This window comes from Thamnophis elegans, chromosome 15 (genome assembly GCF_009769535.1).
Source record: "Thamnophis elegans isolate rThaEle1 chromosome 15, rThaEle1.pri, whole genome shotgun sequence".
Classification (NCBI taxonomy): Eukaryota; Metazoa; Chordata; class Lepidosauria; order Squamata; family Colubridae; genus Thamnophis; species Thamnophis elegans.
This window is the reverse complement of record NC_045555.1, coordinates 8,195,107-8,208,894: the sequence shown is the minus strand read 5'-3', so window position 1 is coordinate 8,208,894 and position 13,788 is coordinate 8,195,107. Positions and strand designations below refer to the sequence as shown.

General features: G+C 53.7%; 1 protein-coding gene across 1 annotated transcript in view; it reads left to right on the top strand.

Annotated features, from left to right (window-relative positions):
• The window catches only part of LOC116518821 (eukaryotic translation initiation factor 4 gamma 3-like), a 66,866-nt gene that overhangs the window by 33,286 nt on the left and 19,792 nt on the right, over positions 1–13,788 (top strand). The window contains exons 7-16 of the mRNA XM_032232355.1: positions 3,861–4,040; positions 4,442–4,556; positions 5,122–5,225; positions 5,975–6,097; positions 7,958–8,081; positions 10,250–11,095; positions 11,262–11,356; positions 11,988–12,207; positions 13,247–13,380; positions 13,553–13,672. Of these exons, the coding sequence (XP_032088246.1) occupies positions 3,861–4,040; positions 4,442–4,556; positions 5,122–5,225; positions 5,975–6,097; positions 7,958–8,081; positions 10,250–11,095; positions 11,262–11,356; positions 11,988–12,207; positions 13,247–13,380; positions 13,553–13,672 (2,061 nt within the window). The remainder of the gene's footprint in view (positions 1–3,860; positions 4,041–4,441; positions 4,557–5,121; positions 5,226–5,974; positions 6,098–7,957; positions 8,082–10,249; positions 11,096–11,261; positions 11,357–11,987; positions 12,208–13,246; positions 13,381–13,552; positions 13,673–13,788) is intronic.

The following is a 13,788-nucleotide window of genomic DNA, read 5'->3' as shown; positions in this document are numbered from 1 at the left end:
CCAGGATTGCCGCTTGGCTGGATTCTTTAAGTGGTCTGGAAGAGGGAGAGAGAGAGAATGTCCAGAGGGGCTTCTCCATTCTCCCGTCCTCTCCGTGGCCCCACTTCTGTGTCGTTGAAGACTAGGAAAGGACCACTCGGGCCATTGCACGTTGAGGCTATCTCGGCTGAGCTGCCCCTCCCCGGGAATGGGTGGAGAGTCAGAGATCCAGATCCATAGGGAAGGCTGCCTCTTGACTCCTTGAGGTCTCCTTGATGGGCGCTTGATGGATTACATGTGATCTTCATGGACCACAATGAAATGAAAACACAGAAGTCATTAAAGGCAGTCTGGTCCCAGAACTGGATGTTAGCAGAAAGTGTATCGCAAGTAGAAGTTCAGAGCCCTGTTATGTCTTTCCCGCTCTGTGTGTGTGTGTGGGGGGGGGGGGGGTTGTGCAGGGCAGAGACCTGCCAAGTGCCAATTAATATGCTGGCCATAATAGATGCCCAGTGCTGTTGTCAGGATCTCCGGGCCTCATCCGGTCCCCGTAAGGCCAAAAGCGGTGGCTTTTGGGCAGTGAGGTCATCAGACCAATGGCTGCTGCAATCATTTTGTCATTTGACACCCCCACCTCAAAAAAATGCCCATAAACTCTGGTTCGGTTTGATCAATGTTGGCTGAGTGTTTGTGGGGGAACACACATACACACACACGGTCTTGTGGATCCTCCCAGAGCCTTTTGCTCATTGCCTTTCTGTGCCCCTGGCTTTGCCTTTGGTGGTGTCTGCCGTGACGTTTGAGGTGATTTGCACCTTCTCCTGCAAATCCCTTGCAGGCAACTAGCGCATCGGGACGCGCAACAAGAAGCTGTTAAGAAACAACCATGAGTGGGGTGGGGGGGGGAGAATGAACCATTACGGGTGACAAAAGCAGGGGGAGCCTAAAATCGATGCTTCCTAGGAAGACTGCTTCTCCACAGGTTGAGAGGAGTCGGACAAAGACTGCCAGATCTGGGGGTCTCTCGTAAGCTCCCCATTTGCTTGAATTCCGATCGGTCAGCCCCTGTATTGGTCAGTGGCTAAGTGGACGCATCCTGCAGTTTGAGATGTAGTCCCGGCCTTATCATGTTGGGGAGAGGAAGGGGATGATCATTGTCCTCATCTCCTGTTCTTTCCTCGCGTGCAGGTAGTCCTCGACTTATGACCACAACCAAGCCCAAAACCCTCTTTTGCTAAGTGAAGCAATTGTTCCGTGAATTTTGCCCCGTTTTGCAATCTTTCTTGCCACGGTCTTTAAGCAAATCTGGCTTCTCCGTTGACTTTGCTTGGGTCCAAAGGCTGCCAAAGGGGATCGCATGACCCCGGGGCACTGCGACCATCATAAATCAGAGTCATACTGCCAAGTATCTGAATTTTAATCACGTGACCGCAGAGGGATGTTGCAATGCTTGTGAAAGCATGAAAAAAACCCTGATTGTCAGCCATTTTTTTCCCCACTGATGTTATAACTTCGAACAGTCACTGCTGTAAGTCGAGGATTACATGTCAGGTTTCCGAAAGATGCCCTAATTAACTTACGAGCCTCCAGACAAGTTTCCAAAGAAATCCAGTCATTTATTATTACTTGATAACAGACATGGAAATGCTTTACAGGTTCACACCTGCATTAGATGACCAATAGATGAGTGCTGGGTGAGGGAAAGGGAAACAGGCAGAAACATATACCATATTTTTCAGAGTATTAGGTGCACCTTTTTCCTTCAAAACAGAGGGTGAAAATCTGGGTGCGTCTTATACACTGAATGCAGCATTTTTTTGCCTCCCGAAACCCCAACCCCTTTGGAAAAATGGCTGTGCATAGCCTTTAGGAGGCTTCCAGAATGCTCCTGGGGCTAGGGAGGGCAAAAATGAGTGAAAAACAGGCTGTTTTTGCTAGTTTTTGCTCCCCCAGCCCCCAGAAGCACTCTATAAGCCTCCTAAAGGCTATGCATGCCCTTTTTTGACCAAAAACGGGACCGTTTTGCAGAGTGCTAAAACTTTTTATTTGCCTCTTCAAAATCTTGGTGCATCTTATACTCTGAAAAATACGATATCTTTTCTGCGTCTGTGTTTCCATGGAGCGGAACAGAGCTTTCTAGGTCCAACCAGGTGCCCCAGCTGTCTCCTGGCTTGGGCAGGGCAGCGCCCCAAGGAAAGGCAGCTAAAGGAGAAGCCTGCTGGACTGTGCCGGGGTTAAAAGCTGCTCCTGCTCTATTGAGACTGGCTACGCGGGGATGAATGCTGTCTCCTAGTGGCATTTTCTCAGCTGGGACTCAATTAGTCCTGAACGGCAGTGCGGGATTTGGACACTGGAGAGTGAGTCCCAAGGAATGCTGGTTTTATGGCTCCTGTCCAAAGATAGTTTTCACACACCTTCCCTACCAGTTCGCAAATGCGTGTGTGCGCTTGTGCGCTTTGCTCAAAAACCCATCCTCTGAATAGGACGAAATAGAACCAGATTTCCACGACCGCCTCTGGCAAACCGTTCTGAACCGTTAGAATACCACCTCTGCTCCTGTCCTATCCACTTTCTGGGAATGAACACCGCTGCTTCTCCAAGTGAGCTGAAGTGGGAATTGGTGCCCTGAGGCCCTTCCCCGGGTCCCAGGCTGGCGTCTTGTCTGGGCTGAAAGTGCCCCGTATGGAGAGGTCTCGGCCCCCACCCACCCGGAAGCCAATCCGACATTTGGGGCACCTAGTATCTCTCCATTCTGCTGTGCACTCTGGGGTCTCCCGAGGCAGCTCAGGTCTGGGAAAGGAAATCCTTTCTCCCTGCCAGCAGCCCCTAAGTTGGATTGGATGTCCTCAAATACCTTGGGCTTCCACCCCGCAATAGAAGAGAAAACCCAGGAAGGAAGGAGAGGGTGACTCAAGCAGCCGCAGGCTATTCCGATCTGCCTGGCTCCTCTTGGGACAGATAATGTTGGCGCCTGGCACGCAGGCCGCTCCGTCCAGGCTGGAGTCGTAGGTGCCTCGGAGGTTAGCTGGCCAGGCCGAGTGGGCCAGGGTCCTCCTCCGTTGCATGCTGGCCCCCTCCCTCTCCTCCCAGGGTTGACCTTTCCGCTGTTCCACCGGCTTTCTTTTTATTTCCTGCTGCTTCTCGTTGTTGAAGGGAGGATTCAGACCTATCCAGGTAACTTTCACTACTGGCTCTGCATGGCCCAACTGTCTCTTTGCTCTCATCACCACCCCCTCATTAACAGTCGGATGTTTTAATGCTTGCACCTTCGCACACGGGAGAGTCTACACCAGAGGTCGGCAACCTTAAACACTCCAAAGAACGACAAAGATCTTAAACAGAAGCTCCCCATCTCCTCCTAGCGCAGTGTCCCTTTTTCTTCTACCTGTCCTAACCAAAAACCCTATCAATTGTGGAACCGACAGGCAACAGGGAGCTGCAGCAGAGGGATGAAAGAGCCACATGCGGCTCCAGAGCCACATGCGGCTCCAGAGCCGTGGGTTGCCGACCCCTACACGTTAAAAATGACACCACCTTGCCATCTTTAACCAGAGCTCTTGGCCCTCCTGCCGATAGTCTTGGGGGACAAGAATGAGACATTATTTAAAGCCAGGTTGCTACCTTTTCTTTTTAATTTTTACACGAGGAGGACCACCACTTTCCCATGGTAAACTCGGAGAAGGTCCCACCTGCCGCCCGTCTCTGGATGGCCGTGCGGGGGACTTGTGGGCCTTGTTTGCAGCCTCCATTTGGCTTTGGGAGCAGGACTTTCCAGAAGCGGGGGCCCACCTAGCTTTCAGTTGGGAGCCCAGAGGGTCTTTCTGGTGCCAGTGATCCACTAACCCACCAGGTTCCTTGCTTCCCTCCCCCTCTCCCCCCAGTTTTTCCAGAGGCCTCAAATCCAGCCCCCTCGAGCTACGATCCAGAACAGCAGCCCCTCTCTCCGCCCAGGCGCACAAACCCCTACGGCTGTCTATCAGGCCAATCAGCACATCATGATGGTCAACCACCTCCCGATACCCTATCCGATGCCTCAGGGCCCCCAGTACTGTATTCCACAGGTAAGGTTGCTGCCGCCCGCTTCTGCTGGGGTGAGGTGAGGTGAAGTGGGGAGCACTGTGCTGTGGGCTGTCCTTGCTCCCCCTCCCCCTTCTGTAGTATTTGCCAGTTTTTAAGCTTTGGCTGGAAGGAACGCCACCCTTGGAAAAGCCGCGGCAGGCGTCTTCCCCTGGTGGGCACCACAAGCCCTCTCTGCTCCTGCCAGGGAGGGGGCTGAGTTTTCATGGCTTGTTTCTGATTGGGGGAGGGGCGGTTATAGGAAGGTAGAACTTGCCCTCTGGTGCTTTCCAGCCAGAGGCCTGCTTTGCTTCCTCCCTAGAGAGAGGGGGGGCGGGCGTTTTCTCCTTTCTCACTGCTGTTTTTCCCTCTTCTCTCCTTATGCCTGATGCCGTTCCTTCCGCAGTATCGGCATAGCGGTCCTCCTTACGTGGGCCCCCCACAACAGTATCCTGTTCAGCCCCCAGGGCCTGGCCCCTTTTATCCAGGACCGGGGCCTGGAGAATTCCCCAACGCCTATGGTAAGATCAGGGGTTGGGCTTCAAAAACTGCAGCAACGGGATCGCTGCCCTGTTGCTGGGTGGGCATGGCCTAGTTGGCCTGCATTTTTCGCCCTCCCCAGGCTCTGGAGGCTGGAAACAGGCCCGTTTCTGGACTTCCAGAACCTTCGATAGGCCCATTTCCCCCCCTCCCCGAGCCTCCAGGCGGGCCCTGCACTTCCTGGCATGATGAACGGGCCGTGTGGAGACTCCTGGGAGGGGCGGCCTCTGCCAGCCAGGGGTGTCATTTGTGGGGGTTCGCCAAACTGAGCTCCCATGACTTGTCCCAGCTTCTGCCAACCCAGCAGTTTGAAAGCACATAAATAATGCAAGTAGAAAAATAGGAGCCACCTTTGGTGGGAAGGTCACAGCGTTCCAGGCGCCTTCAGTGTTGAGTCATGCCGGCCACATGACCACAGAGACGTCTTCGGACAGCGTTGGCTCTTCGGCTTTGAAATGGAGATGAGCACTGCCCCCTAGACTCATGAACGACCAGCGCATATGTGCGAGAGGAAGAATTTTCTTTTCTTTTCTTCCCTCCCTTCAGGAGCCCCTTTCTATCCGAGTCAGCCGGTGTATCCGTCGACGCCCATCATAGTGCCTACCCCCCAACAACAGCCGCTCCCACCCACCAAGCGGGAGAAGAAGACGGTAAGCGTTGTCTGCGGGGGCTTCTTCCCATGATTGGAACGGTTGACTGGCCAGGAGGCCGATCTCGGCTGCTGGAGGCAGCGCCCCTGAAGGGGTGGCATCAAGCAGGGCCCGGTCACCTGTCTGCATTTCCGGCAGTTTGATCCTCATCAGGCCAGAGGTTGGCTCCGCCTTCCGTCCTTCCGAGGTCGGTAAAGTGAGGACCCAGATTGTTAGGGGCGATAGGCTGACTGTGCAAACCGCTTGGAGAGGGCTATAAAAGCACCGTGAAGCGGTATATGTCTATTGTTCAGAAGAACAGAAAACACTTTTTGATGACATAGGGAACAGCAGGGCGTTTAGCTCTTCGGTGGCCCCAGGTGGCATCTGAGGGTGATCTCAGGGTTATGAGTCACGGGTTGCGCTGTGGTTAGAGTGCAGTACTGCAGGCTCCTTCTGCTGGCTGCCAGCTGCCAGAAGCTTGGCAGTTTGAATCTCACCAGGCTCAAGGTTGACTCAGCCGCCCGTCCTTCGGAGGTGGGTAAATGAGGACCCAGATTGTTGGGGGCCATAGGCTGACTCTGTAAACCACTTAGAGAGGGCTGTAAAGCACTGTAAAGCGGTATGTAAATTTGAGTGCTATTGCTACCTCTGCTGCCTGGGCATCTTCTACAGTGTCCAATTGGGTCTGGCTTGGCCTCCCTGTGGGATGATCTGAGTAAAGGGGACTCAGTGGCTTCCTTGTGTTTTTGTTTTTGTTTTTGTGACAGATCCGCATCCGGGATCCGAATCAAGGGGGCAGAGACATAACGGAAGAAATTATGTCTGGCGGAGGGAGCAGGAACCCCACGCCTCCTGCAGTCCGGCCCACCTCTACCCCTACGCCTCCCCAGGTAACCAGCCCCTCCTCCCTCCCCTCCTTTCTCCAGAGGAATCCGCGCTTGGAATGTCTATACAGTAGCTCCTGCTGTGCCTATAGAATAGAATAGAGCAGAATATAGAATAGAATTAGGGAGTAGAATAGAACAGAACATAGAATAGAATAGAATAGAATTAGGGAATAGAACAGAATAGAGAATAGAATAGAATTGGGGATAGAATAGAATTAGGGAATAGAATTAGGGAATAGAATTAGGGAATAGAATTAGGGAATAGAATTAGGGAATAGAATTAGAGAATAGAATAGAATTAGGAAATAGAATTAGGGAATGGAATAGAATTAGGGAATAGAATAGAATTAGAGAATAGAATAGAATTAGGGAATAGAGCTAGAAAATAGAATAGAATTAGGGAATAGAACAGAATATAGAATGGAATAGAATTAGGGAGTAGAATAGAATAGAATAGAATTAGGGAGTAGAATAGAATAGAACATAGAATAGAATAGAATTAGGGAATAGAACAGAATAGAGAATAGAATAGAATTAGGGAATAGAATTAGAATAAGGGAATAGAATAGAACAGAATATAAAATATAGAATAGAATAGAATTAGGGATTAGAATAGAATTCTTTATTGACCAAGTGTGATTGGACACACAAGGAATTTGTCTTTGGTGCATGGGGTCTCAGTGTACATAAAGTAAAATAAAATAGAATACATTTGTCAAGAATCATAAGATGCGACACCTAGTGATAGTCATAGGTTACTAATAAGCAATCAAATTATACTAGGAAACAAACAAAACAACATAAATGTTAAAGATACAAGCAACATGGATATAGCCATAAGTGCGAAGAGATACTAGAAAAGAGACAGGTACTCTACTGTCCTGAAGAGAAAGTGGTCTCCAGCACAGGTAGTCCTCCACTTACGACCACAACTGAGCTCAAAATTTCTGTTGCCAAGCGAGACAGAGTTTTGCTCCATCTTACAACCTGGCCACAGTTGTTAAGTGAATAACTGCAGCTTTTAAGCTAGTCACACGGTCGTTAAGTGAATCTAGCTCCCCCTCCCCCTGCATTGTCTTTGCTTGTCAGAAGGCCGCCAAAGGGGATCACGTTCCTCTCCTTCCCGGGGACAACCGTCACAAATCTTGAGTCAGTTGCCAAACATCCCAATTTTCATCATATGACCATGGGGAACGCTGCCACAAAAGCATGCAAAAAATGGGGGAGCGCCTGTCATGCGAGCATGTGAGCATGCGCGCTGGAGAGGGTCGCGCATTGCATTATCGATGCAGCACACCCACGCACAACTCCTCTGCGGTTTCCCCATTTATGGCACACAAGCCAAAAAAGGTTCACCATTGCTGCCCTATCAATTGTGGAGCTGACCGGCGTCAGGGAGCCGCAGCAGAGGGATGAAAGAGCCACATGTGGCTCCAGAGCCACACAGGTTTTGACCCATGGGCTAGGCCATTTCAAAGAATTGGCCTGTCAGTTGAATTCTGGGAGCTTAGAAGTTTGGCAGGGGGGGAGGGTTGTTTTCCCCTGACCCAGGATCCTTGGCCCATTGCCCAGGGTGGGGGGGGGGGAGGGTTCGAGACATGCGGAAAGCTGTGCTCTGCTGTCATCGTCAGTGTAGCCGCTGGTAGTAACGTTCTTTCTGTTCCCACCTTTCTCCTGCTGCTTTCCTCTTCTCCCCCCCTCCCTCCCCCCCCAATGTATATTACGGTTTGTTTGTTTTCCTAATTTTCTTTGTTTTTTTCCTCTTCTCCTTCTTCCGCTCGCCTGCTTGCCTGCGTTCCCACTTTGCCAGTTTTTAACATTTGCACGCTCACGATCGCTCTTTTTTTGTACCTCAAATCTCAGCAGCAGCCGCAGCCGCAGCTGCCCAGCCAGGTCCCTGAGCACAACGCTGTGGCCTGCGGGACCGTGGAGAGCTCTCCCCTTCCTGCCAGCAGCCCCATCGCAACGACGGGCGGCCTCAAGCAAGGTGGGTGGATGGATGGACAGCTCGTCCTGGTTGGAGAGAGAGAGGTGGGTCTTGTCCCCCCTCCTCCTCCCCCGAGGATCTTTAGGGGTGGAGAAGAGGTTGAGAAACACACACACACACCCCAATTCTGCATACTAGAGGGCAGGACGAGATTGGTTGTCTCGAGCCCCATCTGCAAAGACTCGAAAGGACGCAGGGAAGCCGAAATTCCATGACCGTAACCCAGCCTTATTCCTACTGCTCTGCCCTGGCCTCTTTTCAGCACCCAAACCTGTAGGAGAAGCTGCTTGACCCACCCACCTCCCTCACACTCTTGGGAGAGGTGGTTTGAGGCACGCCCCCCCCCTCCCTCCCCCCACACACACTTCTCTGGTCTTGCCGCAGCCTGGCCCAGTCCTGCTAAGCTGTTCCCAGGGCTGTTTTGCGCTTAGGGACTGGCAGCCTGGCACTCTCAGATGAGGAAAGGAGAGCTGCCAGTCTTCCTGGGCTCTGAGGGAGGGTCCTGACCCCACCTTGGCCATCTGGGGGGAGGGCGGATAGGAAAGGGATTTTTGTATAGAGGCAATCTAAGACTCGGTTCTCTTGGATTTGTGGTTTGAATTTTATATTCGTTTCTGTCTTGTCGTTATTACTGTACTCACCGCACATGCCCTGTCTCCTCCTGGTAGGGGACAGGTGGTTTATTTATTTTAAAATGCAGTAAGAAAATCTAATCACATAGACGCACATGCTGCGTGCTGCTATCCCCACCCACCAGGACCATTTCCTCATCACATTGTTTGGCCGCCCTGACACCCCCCCCCTCCTCTCACACCTCCCCACTGTTGGATCAACCTTCCCTTGCTTAGCGCTTCTCTTCCACTTTTGTCTTTCAAATGTGGGTGGCAATATATCCTGGTTCAGAACGATTGGCTTGCTGGGTTGACTCCAGTCTAAGAGGGACGCAGTGGCTAAGATGCTGAGCTTGTCGATCAGAAGGCCGGCAGTTCGGCTGTTTGAATTCCTAGCACCGTGTAAAGGAGTGAGCTCCCGTTACTTGTCCCAGCTTCTGTCAACCTAGCAGTTCAAAAGCACGTAAAAAATCCAAGTAGAAAAATAGGAACCACCTTTGGTCGGAAGGGAACAGTGTGCCGTGCACCTTTGGTGTTGAGTCATGCAGGCCACATGACCACGGAGACGTCTTTGGACAGCGCTGGCTCTTTGGCTTTGAAACGGAGATGAGCACCACCCCCTAGAGTCGGGAACAGCTAGCACATATGTGCAAGGGGAACCTTTACCTTTAAGTCTAAAGGGAAATGAGAGCTTCAACAGCCCCCCTCCTCATCCTTGGGGCGATCCTCAATCCCGCCCCACTTGGAGGGCTCCTTCAGAACAGCCTTGGCTCCAGAGCAGCAAACTTCCTCCTGCAGAGCTTTGCTTCTGACCCACCCCCACCCCCAAGTCACACAGCTCTCGACAAAGCCACTCCTGCCGTTACCACCTGGCAGCCAAAAGATGGCTGGCTTTGGTTCGTGGTCTCTCCCTTTGGGGGCGTGGCCTGCAGGTGTGCCTGTCATTCTGAGGTCGAAATGAATCGGGGATGGGGGGGGGGCTTTCTGCGGGTTCCCCCATCTTAACGTCAGGGTTCCAAATAGCATCCGAAAGTAAATCCGAGTCCGAGGCAAAGGCTTCCTCAAAGTTCCAATTTATTAAGAGAGCCATATTGGCACATATGGGAAAGCCCAAATCTGAAAGCTTCCCGGTTTTCCCCACCCGGTTGAAAGTTCAAGATCTTGTCCCCACACCCACCAGTCCATCACATGGTCCAATCTCCCACTACCACGCTGGCAGTTCCACCCATCCCGTTCCGGCCAGGTGCAGAGGTGCAGAGACAAAGGATGACCTTGGCTTTCTAGAAAGAATTTTGTTATGGCTACATGTCATCTAACTCCATACCATCCCCCCCTCCCTTTTTCTCACAATAGAAAATGCATAGTAGAATAATAGAAAGTGTGGCAGGCCAAAGATCCAAAAGAAAGATGGCTGAAGGCCTGACACGTGGGTTGGCAAAGAGATGAACCAATGGGAGCTTGCAGCTGGTGGGCCTTGGAGAGGGGCGGGGGGAGGCAACATCCGTTCGGTCTGACAGGGCTCGGCTTTTGTAATTCTGCCTTTCTCCTTTTCCCCAGAAGAGAAGCCTAAAACAGATCCAGTATTAAAATCTCCTTCCCCTGCCCTCAGACCAGAGCCGAGTGGAGAGAGGAAAGAACCAGCGGGCCTGACTGCGGAGACCCCCCTCTGCCCAGAGACCTCCTTGGAGCCTCCTGGTCCCGCTGGAGCCCCCTCCCTTGCAGTTGTGCCCCCCAGCAGGTCGCCACTTGCATCGGGCTCGCAGGATGGGTGCGAACTGGCTTCCCCGCCTCAGGAGGCTCCTCCTCCTCTTCCTCCTCCACTTGCCAGGGCTGGGCCCTGCCTGGAATTGCCCAGCTGCCCCCTGGCAGAGGAGGCCGACCCAGAGAGATGTCGGGAGCCCTATAGGATAGTAGTGCCCAACGACCTGCACCAGACTGCTAGTGCTAATCTAAGTAACGAACTCAACGGAGTTCCCGAAAGGGTAACGCTCAGCGAGAACATCCTGGAACCTGGCGAACCGAAGGAAGCCGTGCCACCAGCTCTGGAACCCGCGAGTGAAGAAGAAACAGAGGCCGAATGCGTGCCGCCTGCGGCTTCCGTGGCTCTTCCCGGCTCTCCCTCGCCGCCTCCAAGGCCTCCCCATTCTCCCCTTGCCCTGCCCGTGGCCCTCGCCCCCCATCTTCCCCCGTCTCCTCCCCGCTCGCCTTCTCCTCCTCTCCCGCCGGCTGGTGCTCCTGCCACCCTCCAGGGGGATTTGGACAGAGAGGAGTCCCCCAAGCTGACTCTGAATGAAGACACTCCCAATGCGAAAGACGAACTGGAGGTGGACGGCCGGACGGAAGAAGAGGAGTTGGAAGAGGACGACGTCCAGGGCTTGAGTGCCAAGATCGACCTGGAAGAAGGTGGGTCAGCATGTGGGCCTTTGCCTTCCCCTCCTGGGTGACTCCTGGGAGAATGGCTGCCGAGCATGGCTCAGTTGCCCCAGCATGGCTTTCTCTGGAGCTCGAGTCAGCTCAAGGCTCTCCCTCACTTTGGGTGTAGGAAATGACCCCTTTTTGATCTTTGCAGCCCCAACCGCTGCAGCTGCACCAAAGACGTGGAAGAAACCAAAAGAACAGAGCCAGGCAGCCGACGAAGGGCTGGAAGCGGCGGAGGAGCCTGAGGTGAGTGGGGAGCAAGCCCCTCTGCGCCTGGTGGGGCAGGATACCCAAAGGTGGGTGATCATCCCCCAAAGACACAATGCTGGATGGGCCTTTCCTGATGCCAGTCTGCTCAACTGGAGTAGGCTTCCTCCCGCCAAGGTAGGGGTCGTCAAGAGCCACAAAGGTCATAACCGGAAGCCCCCCATTCAATTCTGGCCAGCCGGAAGTCCGGTTTCCCCACCATAGAGTCTCTTCCTAGCGCAGCCTCATTTTTCCTCTACTTGTCCTAACCGAAAGCCCTATCAACTGTACAGCTGCTCGGCAACGGAGCTGCAGCAGTGGAATGAAAGAGCCACATGCAGCTCCAGAGCCAAGAGATGCTGGCCCATGTACCAAGGGATGATGGATTTGGGGGAGGGGGAGAGAAGAGAGAGGAAGAGCTCGGATCAGCCTGGCCACAGGGTTGGGGGGAGGGGGGAATGTGGGACCTGGAATGTGGGACCTGGGGGGGGGGGGCTCCCAGCAACTCCCAGTTGTCTGAAGTGCGGAGTGAGTTTTTGGCTTCCCCCCTTTGCGGAGAGAGGCTGCTGTGCTGCTTGCTGGGCCCCAGAGGGGTTAACTCGGGCCTGGCCCCTCTCTGCTTCAACCTCAGGCAGAAGATTTGCTTGGAGGGGAGAGGATCCCCGAAGCTGAGCAAGAGGCCAGGAGTCTCAACACGGCCTCTCCATCCGACCTGAAAGTAGCCAACGTGACGGAAGAAAATGGCGAGCAGGAGGGAGAGCCTGTCCGCAACGGGGCTGAGGAGGCTCCCGAGAGGGAAGGAAGCTGCACGGAGAGTGCGAGCGAAGCCCCCGCCTGCCAGCAGAAGCCAGGTAGCCTCCATCCTCAGCCTGGTCTCCGAGCTCAGAGAGGGGAACTCCCCAGGCAGCCCCTCCACCGCCTGCAACCTCATGGGAACAGAGAGGGCAGCTCCAGGGGGGGAGAGAGTCTGAGGATTTGATGGCCTGCTTCCTGCAGGACCAGAAGTGAGCTGTGCCCGATAGGCCAGGTGGTTCACTTTCGGGGGTCCGGTCTTGCCATGGTTTCAGAGGGCGAGGAAGAGGAGGGCTGCCTTCCTCTTTTAGAGAGGAAGGTGCTTTGGCTGCTGCTCCACCCCCACCCTCCCACCCCGCGTTCCGGCTCACTTCTGAACAAAATCAGACTTTGGGTGGGCTGCCGTGTGTGTGTGTGTTCGTGTTCGTGTTCTCCCTTTCAGAGGGACCCAGGGGATTCCCAAACAGCCTCATTGCCACCTCCCTCCTTTAGGAACTCAACGATGCGTTAGGTGCATCGTCTCTAGCCTCTTCCCAGGGACACGGTGGCTCAGTGACTAAGAATCTGAGCTTGTTGATCAGAAAAGTCAGCAGTTTGGCAGTTCGAATCCCTAGCGCCGCCTAACGGAGGGAGCTCCTGTTACTTGTCCCAGCTTCTGCCAACCGAGCAGTTCGAAAGCACGTAAAAAATGCAAGTAGACAAATAGGAACCACCTTTGGTGGGAAGGGAACAGCGTTCCGTGTGCCATCAGCATTTAAGTCATGCCGGCCACATGACCAAGGAGACGTCTTTGGACAGCGCTGTCTCTTCGGCTTTGAAACTGAGATGAGCACCGTCCCCTAGAGTCAGGAACAACTAGCACATATGTGCGAGGGGAACCTTCACCTTTAATCATCATTGGGACTTGCCAAAAGATAGCTGTTGTCAGCCGGGTAAGGGAGAGAAAGCCCCTCTGGCACGCTTCTAGATGCTTTGAAAGGGGGACCCCAGGGCAATCTGGATGGTCTCACTGCCCACTTTGGCCCAGACCTTGCAGCAGCCTCCCTCTGTAGAGAGAGGTGAGCTGGGCTGTGAAGAGCAACATTTCTGCCCCTACAGAACAGTGGAAGCCTGTGGACACCGAAGGGAAGAAGCAGTACGATCGGGACTTCCTGCTGGACTTCCAGTTCATGCCCGCCTGCATCCAGAAGCCGGAGGGGCTACCGCCAATCAGCGACGTCGTCCTCGATAAGGTTAGGAGCCTGTGAGTCAGCTGGGCACTAGAGGAGTGGACCATCCTCACCCCGGGGAAACCAGGAGGGCTGGACCGAAGCCCAGGAGCCCTCTGAGAGAAGGGAGGGAGGGATGGGGGCTCTGCCGGCCCCCTGCCCTGCATAACTCTTTCCCCTTTTTCCGGCCCTTCAGATCAACCAGCCCAAACTGCCTCTTCGGATGTTGGACTCTCGGATCTTGGCCCGGGGCCCAGACTTCACCCCAGCCTTCGCTGATTTTGGAAGACAGGTCCCCAGCGGACGGGGTAGCGCTGTAAGTGAGCTTCACCTCTTGCTTCGGTTTGCCTGCCTTTTGCCATCCTTCTCTGTGCATGGTCATCCAGTGCACTGGCAGACACAGGCTTTGGATGTTCGGGTCTGCGCTTTGTC